The 19,903-nt window shown below is 36.0% G+C and overlaps 2 protein-coding genes across 2 annotated transcripts; one reads left to right on the top strand and one right to left on the bottom strand.

The window, feature by feature from the left end:
• Nucleotides 1-2,896: 2,896 nt before the first annotated feature.
• LOC121415043 (tRNA modification GTPase GTPBP3, mitochondrial-like) lies at nt 2,897-8,901 on the bottom strand. Its single transcript, XM_041608116.1, has 8 exons — nt 8,205-8,901; nt 7,432-7,567; nt 6,604-6,757; nt 6,059-6,131; nt 5,428-5,571; nt 4,595-4,760; nt 4,062-4,415; nt 2,897-3,264 (listed from the first exon to the last, which is right to left on the bottom strand). The coding sequence occupies exons 1-8, from the start codon at nt 8,683-8,685 to the stop codon at nt 3,039-3,041; spliced, it is 1,734 nt and encodes a 577-aa protein (XP_041464050.1). The 5' UTR covers nt 8,686-8,901; the 3' UTR covers nt 2,897-3,038.
• A 69-nt stretch (nt 8,902-8,970) lies between these two features.
• On the top strand, nt 8,971-19,864 carry LOC121415042 (ankyrin repeat and LEM domain-containing protein 1-like). The gene is made up of 8 exons (XM_041608115.1): nt 8,971-9,138; nt 12,488-12,643; nt 13,532-13,797; nt 14,484-15,662; nt 16,091-16,280; nt 17,164-17,302; nt 18,363-18,492; nt 19,643-19,864. The coding sequence occupies exons 1-8, from the start codon at nt 9,062-9,064 to the stop codon at nt 19,813-19,815; spliced, it is 2,310 nt and encodes a 769-aa protein (XP_041464049.1). The 5' UTR covers nt 8,971-9,061; the 3' UTR covers nt 19,816-19,864.
• The last annotated feature ends 39 nt before the right edge of the window (nt 19,865-19,903 follow it).

A 19,903-nucleotide genomic window follows, 5' to 3' on the forward strand; every position in this document is an offset into this window, starting at 1 on the left:
CCTTGGATAATACCACATGTGTATATACAAGGACAATGGGGTCAAAGGTCATCTAGGGGTCAAAAGGTCAAATGATATGAGGTCATGTCCAATATTTCAAGTTTTTGTTCAACTTGCTCTCATTTCTCTATTTCTTCATCAAGTATGTTCACACTTTGTACATGTGATCCTTGGGTAATACAACACTAGTGTTCATAAGGATGATAAGGTCAATGGTCATCTAGGGGTCAAAAGATCATATTGCATATTTTATTGATCGAGACTTGTGGTTTGCGAACCATCTTGTATATTTCATTGGTCAAATATGGGCCTACCATGTCAACATATTTCAAGCTTTCATATGAATGAGACCCCCTTAAAGCTAATCAAAGAATATTTGTATTCGCACCACAGATACGCCCTGAAGAATATCCTTTATAGTAGATAATCAAAGAATACTTATAATCGCACCACAGATTTGGGTTTGAAACCACTTACTTCATTTTATCCTTATAAATTTTGCCATTATATGCACTACCTTTTATTTTGTTTATATATATTTCCAAAGTATAACATGGATATAATCAACAAAGTCACATTAATATGTAATGGAAGTACATGTATATTGAATATATTGCCAAAAAAATTGAGTAAATTATATATGATGTGAATAAAAATTATTTTAAATAAAAGTAAAGAACATCTAATAAATAAAAAAAAAGTTAGGACTAAATTACAAATTCTTTTGAATTGTATTATTAATGATGGTTTGTGCAATTATATCTTTATTCAAATTCAAATATATGTGAAATGTCTGACTGTGAATTATTGTTATGTTATTTTTTCACTTGTAGTTTTGGAGAATATGATCACTGGATTCATATAAGTAATAGCAGATGTAATTCAGTGAAAGATTATAGGCCTATATGTATATCTTTATATATTGTACTGCTTTGCTGCTAGTTCTGATTGCTTGAGTTTGTATTACCTGACATTATGGAGTAAATTGTGTCATATAGTTCTGTTACTGTATACTATTTGTACATGTAATAGTTTACTATGATTGATGATGGTTAACTTATACAATTCTTTATGCTATATGTTTTCTATGTTCATGTTTATCATGTTTTCCTAATTCATATCTATACTAACCGCACAGCCCGGCCACACAGAAACGTTAGCGCTAACAGAGGACCTGTTACAACCGGTAGTGTGGCAGCGATGTCTAATGTTGCAACATTGCATTACCTACACATTAAAATAAATGTTTTGACTTCACCATCCGAAATATGTGACTGGGCTTACTGTTAGTGCTCCGTTAGGCTAACGTTTCTGTGTGGCTGGCACTGGAAGATAGTAAATATTTGTTTATAAAACCTTGAAGGAAAGTCGGAGCACTAGGTATATAGTTGTGTACATGTACACTACATGTAATAAGCGAGTGTCGGGTTTTCCGAACAAAGTACCCCAGTACTGCCAATGCCTGACGTTTGCCTATAAAGTGGAACATCATGGGATTTTTAAACATTTTTACCATTGCTCTCAAGTTTTGTTGGGTCTTGCTGAATTTTTTTTTAACAGCCTACTGATTGGGGAACCTGAATTACAAGCTCCGCTTTCCAAGGTTTCCCCCACAATATACAGCTAGCATTTAAGTTAAAACTGAACTTTCTAAAATTCAATTATACATTATATCTGTGTACTGGACCTTTGTGAACTATTTCAATATTTCTAATTGTTAATTTATTCTATACTCACATTTCTGTTGTAAAATAATTATCTTTGCTGTTATTGTGGAAATAAACGAAATGAAAAATGAATCTATGACAGCCTCCTTAGATCTCTAATTGTCATCGATCACCATGCCAATTTTATTTAAATTTTGAAAATCTGATTTGGTAATTGGGAGCCCATCACAAACGCTCATCCCATCTCTTAAGACTTGTCTGAAGTTACTTACTTCTGTTTGTTTGGTCGTCTATGGTTGTCATAAATGTGAACATAGTGGAAATATAGCATTTAATGATTATAACGATATATACCATTCATAAAACACCAACTGTCTAGTTGCCTATTTTATGGCACACTATATATTACCATAAATGGTAGTACTTGCTTTATTATGTAATTGTACCTGTAACAGAATCATTAAACTTTACATGTAAAGGTTTAGATCTTTAATAACTGCGTTGCCCCATGTGCTATCTTTGTATGAAATTTATCAAAAAATAAAATCCTAAAGAAAATAATCCTCTCATCTGTGTTTTACATGAATTATGACAGTGTTTTCCCATCTGGACTGAAGTGATAACATATGGTACTCTTCAAATTCAAAGTTGTCATTTCATTTGGCATAATATCATGCATACATGAATTATGTCCAAGAACTTTTTTTTGCATGCGAGAGATTTAAAGGGATTTAATTCACCCTGATTATAGTTGTTTTATGAAAGCAGCAAAGTTATAGAAAAACATTGATGGTTTGACACAAATCTATCAAATAACAGGAAAGTTAAAATGAATTCTTAAGTTTGGGATTTTTGATGTGATACTTTTTCTTTCTTTCTTCCTTTTTCTTTCTTTCTTCCTTTTTCTTTCTTCCTTTTTCTTTATTTCTTCCTTTTTCTTTCTTTCTCTCTTTCTTTCTCTCTCTCTTTCTTTCCCCCTTTTCTTTCTTTCTCCCTCCACAGAGGCGCATGAACAATTAACTTGGTTGAATACACTTCATATGATATTACTAGGATACATCCACTCGATTCTCAAACACTGGAAATGCATTCTTTTTTAATAATTGTGTATACAAATTCATTCATATTGCTCATATGTAAATAGATAAATAACAAAAATGAACCACCATTTGGAAAGCCTATACTATGTTGGTACAATTCTTAACCCTACAAATAATTGATTCCTAACAAGACAGGAGGGGGAGGGTGTGTCATAAGCTCCCCCAAAGATTTTTAAATGTTTTTTTATTTTAATTTTTTTTTACATGTAATGTAAATTGAAAGAGCTAATGGCCTATGGCTAGGAGATTGCAACTGTATTAAAAAAAAAAATCATTTCCCGATACAAAAATCTTTGAAAATGACATCCAGCACCTCTTCTGTAGTCACATGACCAGTTATCTTCCCAAGATGCCGTAGGGCGATCCTCAACTCCTCCGCAGCCATTACGAGATCATCTCGCTTTTCAAATGATTCCAGAGAGAGGGCGCTCTCCATGAGATGGTTGCGATGGCGCTCCTGTGTTAGGTATGGGTCTGAAGAGGTAGGATTGCTGCACCTAATAGCAAGAAAAATAAAGACAGAAATGGGCCACTGCCATCCATATTCAAGTTGATTCCTACTAATGAACAGGAGTATCAATCTTTATTTTGTAGATTTAAAAAAAAAATTCAAAGAATATTTTCAACTTGCTAAGTACCACCCGTTTAAAAAGAGCTCCAGATCTCACTGATAATATGATATGCACTTCCAACGACTGTCACTCTACTTTTAAATAATGTGACATTACCAGTGCAAGAATCTTTGAATGGAAGAATCTATGATCCAAAATATTTTCTTTCAGCATGGTATTGTCATTCTACGTGACATATATAATGTGAATGTGCAAGTACCAACAAACCAAAGCAGAGTTAATGACACTTGAAATGCTTTACAAGAAAGAAAAATTGAAGTTGCATTTATTCCAAGAAATACCAGAAATATTCCCCTTGTTAGGGTCAATATTCCACTCATCTGCGATTCATGGAATATTTCCCCAAACTCTTGGAATATTCATAGTACCGTGTTCCATTCTGAGCCATCCAATATAATATAATTATTTGTATAGCGCTTCTCACAAAAACATGTTTCTAAATGCTAAGGAAAAGAAAATAGAAAAAAAGAAGGAATTTCAGCAAAAAATCAAATTAATTAAATTAATTGTATAGTTCACAGTAGACTAAACAGTTGAGGGGCTCCACATGTGAAGGGAAAGGCTATTTAACAAAAAAGTAGGTTTTAACATGGATTTGAATAGTACTAAAAAAAAGTGGAATATACCTAAATCCTAGCACATCATTTTAATAAGATTCTTACATCTCCTTTAACTTTTCTTGGAGTAAGTGCATGAATCCATCCATCCCTTCCTCTGTTTTACAGGACAGAGACAAGACAACCAGCCTTTCACTCTCTCCATTGCTGTGCCACCTCGAGACATCCTCGGTGACAGAACGAAGCAGTGTCTTTGACCTCTCATCCAGTAGGTCCACTTTATTAACTATCGCTATCACATCCCTATTGGAGCTGTCACACACATCCTGATCAGTGTTCTGCCATAGTTTGGATTCTTCAACACAAGAATCAATCTGATGTAGGATGTCCTCAGGAGATGTATCAACGCGGAGCGTTGTGGCATCAAGCATATAGATGACAAGGTCAGATAGGTTTGTTCTGTGGATCATCAAAAGAATTGAAAATAAACATAATATATGTAAAAATCAATCTATAAAAGGGATGATCAAAGAGTCAAAATAATGTTAACACAGAAAATTTCCAACAGTTGTATGTCTTTATGCAAATGGCCCTTTGGTTTGATTACAAAGACAGTTTATTGTTCAGATTTGACATACCTCTCCCTGGCCCTTCTGACTCCTTCCATCTCAATCTCATCAAGACTTTCCCGTATCCCCGCCGTGTCACTGAGTAAGACTGGATACCCACCGATGTTAAGAGCTGATTCCACCACATCCCTGGTGGTTCCAGCAATGGGCGACACAATAGCAGCAGGACGCTGACCTGATTAAATCCATTTCATGGAACTTGTTACAATTAACAAATTTGCAATAAAAGTTAAAAGCTACTGAAATCCTTCAATCTGACTGGCTGGTGGTAAATTTATTATAGAAATTGCAATTTGTAATGATAGCAAATCTTTATGAAACGGGGCCCCTGGGGAGTGTTTCACATGACATATAGTCAGTGATGATCACTTTTGTTACAAGCTACCAATTTCCTTACATCTGATTGGCTCAGAGCAAAATATAATTTCTTTCATGCTCCCCAGGAGAAGATTGTTAAAACTGAGATTCTACATCCTAGCTACTATATACAATAATGAAGTTTTAATCAGTTCATGGTTTAACCCTAAAAAGACAAGGCTTATTATGAATCTGAGGCGTTAATGACTGAAAGGGGAGGGAGGGGGCATGATGCACACCCTTCAATACATGTATGTTGGCTGCTATCAATTTAATTTGGCATAAATATTGCTTGTAGAATTAACTTCAAACCAACATAATTTACTCTTTTTATATAAAAACTTTTTTTTACTCAAAATGTTTTGATTATGCATATGCACATAAACAAGAGAACAGATTTATGTTGATCTGTCATATACATTTTAAGTTGTCATGAGGATGAAAACAGGATGTACAGACAGACAGAAAGAATAAAGATATCTTACATAGAGCATTCAGTAGTGTACTCTTCCCAACATTGGGTTGACCAGCTATGGTGACATGAACTCCGCTCCGTAACCTTTCACCTTTCCTGCCATCCTGTAGATGCCGTCTAACTTCAGTCAATAGTTGCCCGACTTCCTCCCTTGCTGCAATTGTACAGATTGTGTAGAAATTATGAGAATTGTGAATAATACTGCACATCCATAAATATGAAATGAATATAAAAGAACTTCCATAATTATCATCCATTCTATTGTGATCATTAATTATTTGTCATCTACCACTTTAATTGTGGTTATCATCATCATCACTATATCATTTAATCATCATCAATATCTATTATATTACTAAACCCCTCAAAAAAGTTTTGCAACTCAGTTTTGGGGGATGATATCTTTTTGGTTAATGAAGTATAATAGATGAAACTGGTATCATTGGAAAGCTGAATTATTCCTCTTTACAATGACATGCCATTTGCTGTGAAATAGAGGAATAAATTTCCCCCATTTATGACTGGAACCAACCTCAAAAATCTCTGTGATGATATTGAAATACATGAACCTGTACTCAGGGAGCTATACACTTATTATAAATTAATTGAAATTGATTCAGTGAATTAGATCATCATCTTACCTCTATCTAAAACTCCTTCCTCAATATTTTCATCCTCACTGAAGTCAATGAATGCCTCAACATGTGCGACTGTCTGGACCAAAAAAAAAGAGCAAAAGAGAGAAATCAAACCGAGTCAATGACCATGAGTATTGTGAATTTGTAAAACTCTTTTCTTCCTTCTCACCATGTTATTAATAGATAGGTGTTATAATGCACATATCCATTTTGCAGAGTGCCCAAGGCGCAAGAAACGAAGAGAGGGAGAGACAGAGAGAGAGGGAGAGAAAGACAGGGAGAGGAAAGTATACATAGGCAATGATCAAATAAGAAAGGATTACTTGACATCTAAGAATAGTAAGAATTAAATAGCATAAAAAATAGGGCTATAATTATGTATTCAGGAGGTCATATCTTAGGGGCCCCCCATTGACCAATTCCAATCAAATTTTGATTGTGGAGGTATTCCATCATGCTCTACCCAAATTATTGATATCAATTTATTTTTGCTGACGTTATCACTTGGGTACTCCATGATTTTGAATGTTTATACTATCTTGTGATACCCTAATGAGCCTGGCTCTCCATCCTTCATAGAGTTGACTAAGGAATCCAGACATCTGACGTACAGCTTGTTGTCTCTGGGCTTCGGTCTCGGCCTGAATCAAATCACCAAGGCCTTCAACTTCAGTCAGGTCAAGCTTACCATTGTAAAATGCTCTAAGATGGGCAAAAATGAACAAAATTTTGTAGATTTTACATCCTCCAAAGTAAGCAAATAGGAATTGTGACCATTTTTGTCAAAATCCATTAAAATTTACTTCATTCATAAGAATCAAGAAAAGAATAACCCCCCAAAAAATCAAACAATCATAATGATGATTATCAAAATAATGCAGCTGGATATTTCAAATGATAATAATAATGTAATAACACTACTAATACTACTACTACTACTACTACTACTACTGCTACTGCTACTGCTACTGCTGCTACTACTACTACTACTACTACTACTACTACTACTACTACTACTACTACTACTACTACTACTACTACTACTACTTTCTACCGGTAAATTCTGGGCAGATCAAAATAATAATGACAATAACAACAATAATAATAATGATAATAACAATACTGATGAAAATAATGATAATACTAGTAACAAAAATAATAATGACAATACTACTACTACTACTAATAATAATTACAATGATAAAAATAATACTAATAATGGCAATGATTATGATTTTCTTTAATATTGAAGGTTAATAATAATGGGAATACATAACAATGACAATCATTATCATTTAATAATCATCATCATTATATTAATAGTAATATAATGGCTTCTATAGGTTTTCTACTAGAAAATAGTCAGTAGATCAAACCTCTTTGAAAACTCTCCAGGTTCTGCAAGATAAAATCCATCAAGTTTTCTAAGCGCAGCATAGAGAGCAGCAATTACTGCTGGTCCACCATGAACCTGTAGCTCACAGACATCTTCTCCTGTAAAACTATTAGGACCTGAATTAATAAAAAGGGAAAAAAATATATTCATTCAAGTATCATCATCTACAGGGGCCGCGAAACCATGCAAAAAAACACAATTTTATGGTAATTTTTACGTTTTTGTACACGGTTTCGAAAAAAAGTGGGGCCGAGCTGAAGCCCCCCCCCAACTTCTGCGGCCCCTGATCTACAGCACACATTTTCAACTAAATTATTCATCACAATAAGATTATATGACTAAAAAGATTTTATTTACATTGTAAATATACCACAGATCTTTGGAGTGATGTTCTGCCTTCCTATATCGGTTACCTCTAGGCATTGCAAAAAAAGATGGTAAGATAAAATTGTATCTATGAAAAGGCCGGTCAAATGCTTTTTGGAAATGAGTTTAAAGAATTGATGATTTATCATGATCCTTTTACTGAGTTTTGAATTCATTATATATACTATAGTATATATCCAAATATAGTCCGACAAGAGTGTAAATTAGAGTAAATTCTAAACGTCATATTTTGGCAACAAAATTCAATATGACTAATAGCCGCTAAAAAAAAAGAGACAAGAATATGATCAGTTACAGTTAAAACCAATTCTATATACCAGTCCGGTATAAAAAAAATAGGCAACAATATACAAAAAAAGTGCATACCAGTAAACCACATTATCAACCCATGATCAATTAATTCATTTGTTGTGGGATCATGAATGGGAGATAAAACTACTTGTCTGACTCCAACAGCTCTCTTTCTAGGAATCATTCTCTCAAGAACCATATTTGCTTGAGGACCAGAAACTCTCACAATTGCAACTCCACATTTTCCATGTCCACTAGCTAAAGCAAAAATTGTTCTTTGATTTTCAAGACATGAAGAAAAAGAAGACGCGTATTTATCATCTTGGAAGTTGTCAGCACTTATATTTTTCAGTTTGTGTATAATATGCTGCCTGGATGCCGTGTAAGTCCGTTTGATATAAGTATAACAGCAAAGTCTGTGATGATGAGATCGAGACACAGCGATGCCGTTGGATATGGACTTCCACCAAGGAGCGAATAGCCCTACCTCGTTAAAACGAAGCCGACGGAGTGGGCGAAGAAGGGCTACAGCGATTCGATCAATATAATGCGGCATTTTGATCTACACTATATACGCTGATTCGGTGATGATAACAAGCTCTCATGATAATGGATACCAAATAAAATAGCGCTGATACATTTCCTCTGGCACTTGTAATCAATGGCAAGAAAATTCATTCATCCGGCTTTGTTTCTGAAGTAACTTAATTCGTTTATTGACAGAGTTGCAGACCACACACAGCGTGCTTGGCGCATTAAAAATGACAAAGAGCGTTATTGGAGAGATTGGTATACGTATCTACGCGGCGCTGATCTAATTTGCTACGCAGCTCCATGTCAATATGTCTCCTCTTTTTGATAAGGTCTTTGTAGATAAGATCCCCGGGAATCTCAAAATGACAGCCAGTTATTTATATCGGTAATGGATTCAGATGATACGGGCAATGGCTGCCTCAAAACTCAAGAAATCAAGTCGATTGGTGCAAGCTATTAACGATGAGCACCTCAGGTTCGTTGGCAAACTCTTAAAAATTGATTTACAGTACTTAGTCGTGCTATCCAAGACCAAAAAAGAAGAGCCTAACAAGTTACAACACGCGCGAGCTCATGCTCCATTACCGAGTGCGAGTGGGTCGGATCGGAGCCGGAGGCGATCCCTCGCCCGTCGCATCGGGCACGAGAATACTGTGCCTGTGGCTGTGACTGTTGAGACGTAGGCCTACGCACTTTAAGTATTTTAGTATTAGTATGTGTTAGAGGTGTTTAAATTGGTGATTTAGAGCCAAGATGAAGTTCCTCACACATATAAATAATTTGCTGCCGATTTCATAACATCGCATGCAGGTGCGATATGCACGAGGTACTACCGCCCGGGTCTTGTCCGAGCTTGGACCCTCGCACATGCAGTGTTTTTAAATTGGCAGCGAATTATATGTATGAGGAACTTCATGTTGGCTCTAAATCACCAATTTTGAGACTGATTGAAGCATGGAAAAGAAGTGAAACGTTGTGTAAAGTAAGAATATTATTACTTTTAATTGTTTTTAAACATCATGATGTTGCATGAATTCCCCCCCCCCATAAAAACCCACCTTGTCACTCGGAATATGAGATCGAGTTCATGGTCTTGAAGTTTGGGTAGGTGTAGTGGTAATGAAGTGGAGTGGAGCCTGCACGAACTTCGCTCGAGCTAGGTAAGGAGGAGATAATGTGAAACGTAAAAATAAAGGGGAAAATCTGAAAATTTGTGTACCAAACAAATGGAGAGTTGTCCACAAATCAGCCATTTTGAAGCATGTTTGCCAATTTGAGGATCCCCATAGAAATTATAACAAGACTTTTTAAAGGTCCATAACTTGCTTATTTCATAACTGATTTTGATGAAACTTTTTAAAATTGTTCCTGTCATTTTTCTATTTCCAATAAGATTGCTTCTCTTCTTGGGCAGGGTGCTACATAACTTTTTAGAAGTACTTGTCCATTCGTGCAAGTGAATTTCTAAATAGTTGGAAAATACTTGCCCAAAATACATTTCACTTGCCCTTAAAAATCCTTCAAAATAATGTTTTACCGCTTCAAAAGAAAGTACTACGGTGTTACATGTCTATACCATTGCCCCCTCTCTTTCAACGTGAACTATTGTGCTTTGTAATATTTTTTTTTCAAAGTTATGTGACCTTCTATGACTGAAATTGGTGTTAATATGCCATTTGATTAATTTTCTCTCATATATTTTCATGTGCTTTTGTATATGACCGTGACACAAAATAAAAAGGGGAATCACAGAAAATAAATAAAGAAAGAAGGAAAGAAAGATAAAGGGAAGGTGAACAAATGGGTGAAGGAAAGAATGAAGGAGAGAAAGAAAAAAGGAAAGAAAAGAGATGAATGGAGAAGAAAGAAAGAATAAAGGAAAGAAAAAAAAGGTTTCCTTCTTTGAAATAAAGATAAAGGGAAAGAAAAGAACAGGAAAGGAAGCGAGAATGAATTATGGATGAAAGAAAGAATGGAAAGAAATTAAAAAGGGGGAAAAGAATGTAAGAAAAAGGGAAGAAAGAGAATGAAGAACAAAATTTTCTTTATTTTTTTGAGAGAAAAGAAAAAGAAAGGGGAAAACAGGAAGGAAGGAGATAGCAAAAAAGGAAAGAAAGAATGAGGAAATAGAGAAGGAAAGAAGAAAATAAAGAATTTAAGAAAGGATGAAACGTTAGTGGAAGGAAAGAATGAAGTGAAGGGTGAATAAAAAAAAAGAAAATAATGGAAGAAGGAAGGAAAGAAAGCACGAAAAGAAAAAGGAGAGAAAGGGAGAAGGAAGCAAAGAAAAATTAGAGGAAAGAAAAAATGAAGAAATTAAAAAAAAAAAGAAAAGTACATGTAAAAAATGAAGAAAAGAAAGAAAAATGATCAGAGAGAGAGAAAAAAAGATCAGGAAAGAAAGCTAGGAAAGATTGAACAGAAAGATAGATGGAACAAAAAAAAGGCAAGGGGGAAAGATAGAAAAAAGGATGAAGAAAGGATAGGAAAGAAAGGAAGGAAGGAAGTAAATAAGGAAGAAAGAAAGAAAAAAGAAAGGAAGGTAGCAAGTAAGGATGAAGAAAGGAAGGAAGGAAGGAAGGAAAAGAAAGAAAGAGGAAGAAAGCTCAAATTTGAAACAAAACAAAAATGCAATCATCAAACAAAAATCTTGCTGATATTTGTTTAAAATATATTTTGAAAATTGTTGGAAAAATAAACATTTTAGAAATGAATAAAATTTCACAGAGAAACATTGACAAACTTTAAATCAAATGAACCATCGCGGCATCGTGGACTTGCACGCATCTTTCTTCCCCCTACACCGATCACAGCAACACTCAAAACAACGGCTGAAACTAGTTATGAAAACTCAATAACTTGCTCCTCCGATCACATCACCAAATCAGTAATATGAGAATCAATTTAAGTATAAAAAAATTTCCTCCGATTTTGTGATTATTTTGTTGGAAAACTATTTTTCATGTGAGCTTGTTCACTTTGATTCAGAGTGATCGGGGATAGTACGGGTGTGCACAGCAGCATGGAGATCCTTTATGCCTGCCACACAAGCTGGAGGCTGGGCGCACCAGCCACATGTGCATGGTGTGTGTGTTTTTGTGTGTAGATCACAAAAAATGTCGCAAACTGGCTTGCAATTTGAATTGAGGGTATTTTTGCGTGTGAAGCATGGGGAAACTTTGTAAAATATAATTTCACAATGAGAATTTTGCTTGCCCGATTCGGGCAAGTATTTTTTGTCTTTACTTCAAAACACTTGCACGACTCTAACTTTTACTTGCCCCGGGCAATCGGGCAAGTGCTTAGGTTTCCTTTAACCTCGGTCTCGCACAAGTGTGAGTGGCTGTGTACAGGCTGGTTCTGAGCTGGCAATTACAATTCTATTGAATATGTACAGTATAGAAGGATATCGCAGACAAGGTCAAGTCAACTTTTTTCAACTTTGCCATAATAATCAACACTTTGATTGTGGGTATCAACGGAAAGACAAGACAAGATGTGTGTACTGGTGCATGATCTTCTGATTGATTGTAAATCTATTTCTAGGGCTCGTAAATTATTCATATGTCTTGCAATTACCTGCAAAGTTTCTTGCAACATGGAATGTGATGTATCTCTGTTAGCGTGATATGCCAACCCTGGTATTTTGCTGACTGAACAATACGGATACAGAAATCAATTGTAGAATTGCAATGCAATAGACATTTGCAATGAGTGCTATCATTTTCTTACAGCAGTTTAACTTTAGAGATGAATTCAGATTTTCGTGATTGCAGTAATTGGTTTTTTAACTTTTTAATGTATTATTTTCTACAAATTTGCAGCCGGGCAGCAACGTTGCTAAAAGAAGGAGCATGTCCAAATCTGCTTCTTCCAGCCGAGGGTGTGACTCCTTTTCATCTTGCAGTTGGCTGTGATTCTCGTCATGCTCTAGAGCTTACCACTCTCTTCCTCCAACACAATGCAGACCCTAATGTCAGGTGAGTCTGGCAATAATGTTGAATGACATTAAAGCATGGACTGTCCATTATTTCCTCAGTGGGCTATTCAAATCTTGTATCTCAAAATGTAACAATTTTGAGGACGGCTCAGAAAAAGCTTAGTTTATGGTAATACTATAAACTTCTTTGTCTGAAAGAGGTTTCCTGATTCCTGCAGAGAACTCTTTCTAGACAAAAGAAGGTGTCTGTTTCTGACATTACTGTAAAAATGTAGCTTTCTTTGCGCTGTCCACAAATGATTTTTACAACCTACTGCTGATTATATGTTGTGCATTATGAAGAGGTGTACAAAGTAATTGTATGTAAAGGGGGAGTTCCAAAATGTTGATTTTCCCATTTCTACCTCATTTGTAAGTTGGTCACTCACAACTTTGAATATAATGTAGAATCAAAACACCAAGACCACACACCAGCTCAATGCTAAGGCTATCAAGCCACCAGGAGGCAAGAGATGATCAGTCTTTTAGCAGGATATTAGCAAGTTCAAATATTCTATAATTATATTCAAAGGTACATATAGCTTTGTATACATTATCTTTATAAATTGATAAACAATATGTAACTGCCAGGATGATAAAAAATCCTCATCGATCTAGAAATTCAACAATTTTTAGAACAGCTCTTTAAAAGACTCCATTTTATAGGTAGGACAAAAGTAGTTAAGCCTTCTTTTGCCTATAGAAAGAATTCTCTACAGGAGTTTCAGACAATATGAGTTTGCCACCATTTACATTTCCTGATATGACCTCATATTTCAAAATTTTGAAGCACAATATTTTGATAACCGACAACAGAAAGGTTGTGTTAAGTCCATTTTGTACCTTGAAATTCAAATGGTCTCTTGTTGAACCTTTCATTTCACAATAGATCGACAGAGGGGCTCACACCTGTCCATGTAGCTGCTTCATGGGGAAGGTTTCAAGCCCTGGAACTCCTCCTGTGGAACGGGGGTGACCCATCAATAGAAGATGAGGAGGGTAATACGGCCAAGAACATGGCTGAGAGTAGTAACCACTGGGATTGCATCAATCTTCTGGATATGTGGATGGATGGTCAATGTAGCGACCCAGAAGAAGACAATGTGGATGATGTCAGGAGTATTCCACTTGCTTCTCGGGAACAAAGCAATCATGGTAAAAATTTGGCTTTATAATCATTACCATCATCTTAAATCATCATAATCCTCATCACCGCCATCGTTGTAATCATCACCTTTGTCATCATCATCACCATCTTCATCACCATAATCATCATCAACATCATTAATGATTCGTATCACTATCATCATCATCCAGAGTGTTGGCTCAGTTGGTAGAGTGTCAATCTTACAACCGGGAGGTCTGGAGTTCAAACCCCGGCCGCGTCAGACCCAAAGACTTAAAAAATGGGAGTTGCTGCTACCATGTTTGGCATTCAACAATTAAAGGGATAGAGCCTCATCGATCTGGCCCTGCACAGCAGCTGCCGTGCCTTCGATCAATAGGGCAAAGGAAATTTTCAGAGTATTTAATTTCATGTCTATTTCGAACAATAAAATAAATATGCATTTGGATCATCATCATCATAATTATCTTCATCATGAAACAATAAATTTACAATAAAAATCATGCTCCCAACAATGAAATACCCGGTACCTTATCTCTATTGCAAATATACAATGTATGTAACAGTATTTCAGCGAGATGGCCTCTGGCTACCCTACATGTCGCCTGCCCACATTGCAAAATCTTGGTTTGGGGGTGAAAGGTCATTTACCTTGGCATTATCTTTCTTTCATATTTGCATTGCATTTTGTTGTTCTTTATTTTCTTCCGTATAGATATCTGTGGTTCTCCAAGTTATCTGTCCGATCATGAGATGCTGAGTAACCCATCACCTGACAAAGATGGCCACCTTTACAATTATAATGCTGGTTACAGCTGGAGTCCGGGCTCTGCAACCAGCCCAACTTTGAGTTCCACAGATAATGAGTCCCTTTCTCAAGGTTTAGAAGAGGAGGAAGAAGATGACACTGACCATGATCTAGATGACTATGAGATATCATTCCCAAAGCACCATCCAACAACTCACACATCATGTTACGATCGTCCAGAGAGCGTGCAGTCATCATATGGAGATACTTCCTTAAATCGTGCATTGCTCTCCATGAACCTTGACAACTACAGTCTGTCATCAAGCTCATCCAACAGGTCTTCATCATCGTCTGTAGTATCTCCATCTTTGCGTCAGACCAGTCCAAGTCAGAGTGAGGTACATTCTGAAGGAGAGGGCGCCCTATCAGCCGATGAACACACATTGACTGGCTTTGGATTAGATGTGACCTCTCCAGATCACACTGTTATTTTCACAAAGGCTACTGATAAAGACAGGAGGAGGACAGTGTTCTGTCCTCTTAAATATCCAAGTATAGATTTTGAAGAGCAGGGGGCCTTGTGTTCACCAGAGTCTGCAGTGATCAGCAGTGTGAGCGAAAAAGGACAAGAAGATGCATCTATTTCTTCATATTATACAGCTGAAATTGAAGTAAACGAAAGGAAGCAATCACTTTCTGAGGCTTGTGAGGCATCTCCATTATCTTCTCCAACATCCAGTAGTGCTCTCTCCTCTCCAAGCTCCAGCGTGTCTTCAAGATCCGTGTACTATAACAGAAGATCAGGCACTTCTCTGATTGAAGAACACTTCCTTCCTGCCTCTGGAAGCGAGCCATCTCTGCTCAACTTTAGCTTCGCTCCTGCAGACGACACCATTATCTACGATTGGGCTTCTTTCAAATCAGACTCTGTTGAGGATGACGTGCCTCAAAGGTTGGAGATTCCGCCAGAACTTGCCAAGCTGACAAACACTGAACTGAAGGCTAAACTTCATGATCATGGTGAGGATGTTGGACCAGTTACTGCGACTACAAGATCAGTATACCTCAATTTCCTTGTAAGGTTAATGCAGGATGGTGGTTGCACAACCAAGAGATTGAAACAGAAGCAAGATATGGCCAATAATAGTAAGTTTACAAGTAGATGTTTGACAAGAACCAAGGTTGATTATGCATTAGTCACTTCTTACAAGGGAACAATAGAATGTTCATGCCACTGGCTGCTTTTACCTGATATTGTTTGTGGGATTTATTAATCTTGGGTTTAAACAACCATCATTTATCTTGAACCAAAACTTTTTGTTATGTATTGATTTCAGTGTCAGGGTCTGCCGGTTTACTATAATATTTTGTTTCTATGCAACTAACTTTTTTACTGGTAATTGTAACTGGAATTATTAAGTAGAATTGATTTGAACATATGATGCTCTCCAGGCACATTTTGAAAAATGAATTATAAAGAAGTATCAGGAAGTTTTGATTATATTGGTCATCAATGAAAGTTGGATCTATTTATATCAGGAATGAGATAAGGATATTTTTAATTTTTGCTTTAGATTTTCAGTATGAACTGGCTGAGGTACTGAGTGAAAGCAAACCCTTACCAGAGAGTCATGACCTTGAAAAGCAGATGGTGGAACAGTTTCAAGAACCTGATCCAAAGAGAAAATGGAGAGAGGGCAAATTGAAGTCATCCTTTAATTACCTTCTTCTAGACCCACGTGTAACCAGGGACCTTCCTAGTCGGTGAGTTCTTTCATCACTTGTTTGACAGTGTTCAGTTCAGACTGCTATTTCAATTGTGGCCAATTCTTTCATTTTGATGCTAGCCATTAGCACACCCAGGACAGATAAGTTCATTGTTCATGCATGAACCAAAAAAGAACATAAATGATAGAGAACAATTGAGGGCACAATATAGAAATATTGTTGTAAGTTAGAGCAAAGTCAGATTGGAAATTGGGAATGGAGTTAAAGAAAAATGCCAGTAGTTGCAATAAACGCTGATTTCATGAGAAAGTCTGTAAAACCAGGCTTAATTGTCAGTATATCATCGAGGATCTAGGTCTGGTACAGTTACATAAACTGAACTTTGTGAAATCTTGAAATCTATGCTGAAAAATGTTCACTCTGAAGATCACCAACACATAAGCACACGTGGGACAGTGTATTATTATTATTGCTTTGAATGTCGGCCGACGATTGACCCTAATCCTGTGCTTATTTCCTGATTTCTTAGCAATTACACAATTTCTTCCAGAATCCTTTGGCACATACGTATTGTTTATACAAACAGACACTTTGGTGGTCATTTCATTGGATTCTGTACGAACTCATTTTGATATTGTTATTACAACTGGCATTTACCTTTAAGCTTCAGAAGTTGAAAATTTGATGGCAAATTGAAATTTGTGGTTTTATTGATAGGGCCTAGTCAAAAAAATTAAATACTCTTTTATGGCTGCTTAAAACATTAATACCATTTTGAATTTTTGTCTTTGAACTATCTAAAAAATACAAAGAGCTAATATATCCCCAGTGCATTGGAAAATTGCATTTTATATCACACGTGAGATCAAGAGTTTGTCCTGGAAAGTATATTAAAGAGGTATGAATTTTTGTTTTTCAGGTATCCCAAACTCACACAGCTGGAGACATTCAGGACCTTTGTATCAGCCATATTCTATGTGGGCAAGGGTAAAAGGTCACGACCTTATGCACACTTTGAAGAAGCTCTTGATCATCTCAAGAAGAAAATGACTAAAAAGGTAAATTCACATCTTTAGATATCTATGATTTAAAGTAATATTGATGGAATGTGATTGGTTGACATCATGCATGTACATTTTAGCTGTGCATTAAAAACTTTAAAAAAAAACAACCCATATTGAGTGACATATATGGTAACTTTGTTTCAGGCATATGAATTCAAGCATTAAAATTGATAAATCCTGCTCTGTAATCTTATTTCTCTGTGTGGTCCTGACTAGGTTTATTGAAGATTTCAAAAGGAAAGTTTACTTCTTAAATTGGTTGATTTTCATTTTCTTTGGTAACACTTAGTTTTTTAATGGATTTCTTTATTTTTTACTGGTCCATCTTTCTCTCCGAAAACTCACCAGCAAGCACCGTCTCAGAAAATAAAATGTTATGACTCAGGCCTATATAATAAGCAATGCTTTTTCAAAATGATCACTTTGACCCCTAAACTAAACTGGCCATCGGGAAACTAAAAAAAAAAATCATAGTTGTCAATTTTTGCTGTAACAACCAAAGAAAAAGTTTAAAGGTTAAGGTTGATAAAGTGGCAAGTCATGGAAAAATTTAGTCGTTATGAACTTTGCAACAGGCTTGACTTGTACATCAAATGGAAGCCATTTGCAGTGGCGTGATAAACAAATCGGACAGTACAAATTCAACCAAACTCTACATTGTCTTTTCAAAGTGTTAATAACCCTATTAGTCCTAGACTTTTACCAGGTCTAATGATTTTTATACAAAAACTAACACCCTGCATCATAAACTCGTTCAAAAGTAAATTATGGTTCCTCAGTCCATACCAATTTTACTCACTTTCTGTTTTCAGACATCTTGGTGCCTAATCCATAACACCCTTCACGCCTGATCTACTAGCACTCGTAATTATTTGTTTTCAAATGTTAAGCTGCTTAATTAATATCTCATTGTGCAAATTTTGAAAGATAATATCTCTACCCCCCTCACCCTCCAATGTGACTTCTCAGTTGAATGCCCCGTTAAGTGAGAGCCCTGTTAGGTGTGATTATATGAACTCAATTAATGTTTTCCTCTTCTTTTTTTTTACCATAGCCTGGTTCTAAAGTTCTTCACATCTTAGATGTATGGTCTGGCGGAATGGGTGTGGTTTCATTACATTGTTTCCAGAATGTTATACCAGTGGAAGCTTACACCAGAGAAGCTTGTATGATTGATGCACTTGGTAAGTGTTCTAATTAGTCTTCTTCATGCATGCCCAAGTCAACTACAAATTATACAGGGACAAAAAAGTCGAAATGCACACAAAAAATTTCAAAGAGCCCTTGTTGATTGAAAAAGGAAAGCCTCTATGAAAATCTTTTTGGCTCAATATATGATGTAATTTGGCATGAAAAGAAATTGGATAGAATAATAGCCATTGGTCTTAGATAGAAAATGTTGTTGATACATTTATTTCAACATGAGCTATATAAAAGTATATTTAGTCTGAAAGGAATTTTCCTGAAGATATCAACAATATAAGGTACTGTGGGGTGAGGTGCTAATAATATCTTTGGTGAAAAACCATTTGATTTTTGAGAACCCTCAAAATGCTTTATTTTGAATATCAATATCTATTCCCTTTGGTAATACATGGTCCCATGTGTGCTTTTGGAACATGCCTGAGCCAAAACTGAGGGCATCTGGACTGTTCCAAAGATAGCAAATGTGCATTATTATTTGATTAAACACTCTTGTCTTAAAACTATGAATAGTCAGTAGAACTAATGTGTAGTATCAGTCATTAGCAAACTTCCTGTTAGCTAAAATAAATGACTAGTCATATGATAGATTTTAGCCATATGAACTGGATCCTTATCACCATTATATAATGTATGTTACATGCATATTAGAGATGGGTGAATTGTATCACCGTTTCTACTAATAAAAAATGCTTCTGAGCTTTGAAGCACCAAATCATTGTGAGCTTTTATTACACATGCCACTGATAAATTTTTTTGCCTTCCCTTTACTGGTACTATTTTATGATATTAACGATGATGATGATTGTGGTGGTGATGATGGTGATTGTGGTGGTGGTGGTGGTGATGATGATGATTTTGGTGGTGGTGGTGGTGGTGGTGATGATGATAATGATGATTGTGATGGTGGTGGTGGTGGTGATGATGATGATGAATCAGCCATGGCTGAGATGAAAATTCATGGGCCTCTGATTAAAAAAAAAACAAGAGTCAAGACTACTCTACCACATTGCCCCCACATCCTCATCTTGTATCTGAAAACCAAACTCTACTAACCCATGTTTATATGTATTTGTATGAATAACCCAGTCTCGTGAAATTCACCAGTACCATTTCTATTTCTTCATAAAGGTCTTTCCCGCCTCACCAACGCCAAGAGAGGAGATTACTATGGAGTGGCTCACAGCTGGTCCGGGGCAAAGAAACGAAAGATTGGAGTACATCTTCTTCACAAAGCTTGTCAGATCTTCTTAATGGAAGGTGAGAGGCAGATTAGGAGTGGTGATATTACCTCTGGCCAGTGACTGATTAGGTGTATTTTTGCTTGGTCTACAACCAGTTGGTCTACAACCAGTTGGTCTACATCTCGGGTGGTATGATACAAAATGAGCT

Source organism: Lytechinus variegatus, chromosome 5, assembly GCF_018143015.1.
Source record: "Lytechinus variegatus isolate NC3 chromosome 5, Lvar_3.0, whole genome shotgun sequence".
NCBI lineage: Eukaryota > Metazoa > Echinodermata > Echinoidea > Temnopleuroida > Toxopneustidae > Lytechinus > Lytechinus variegatus.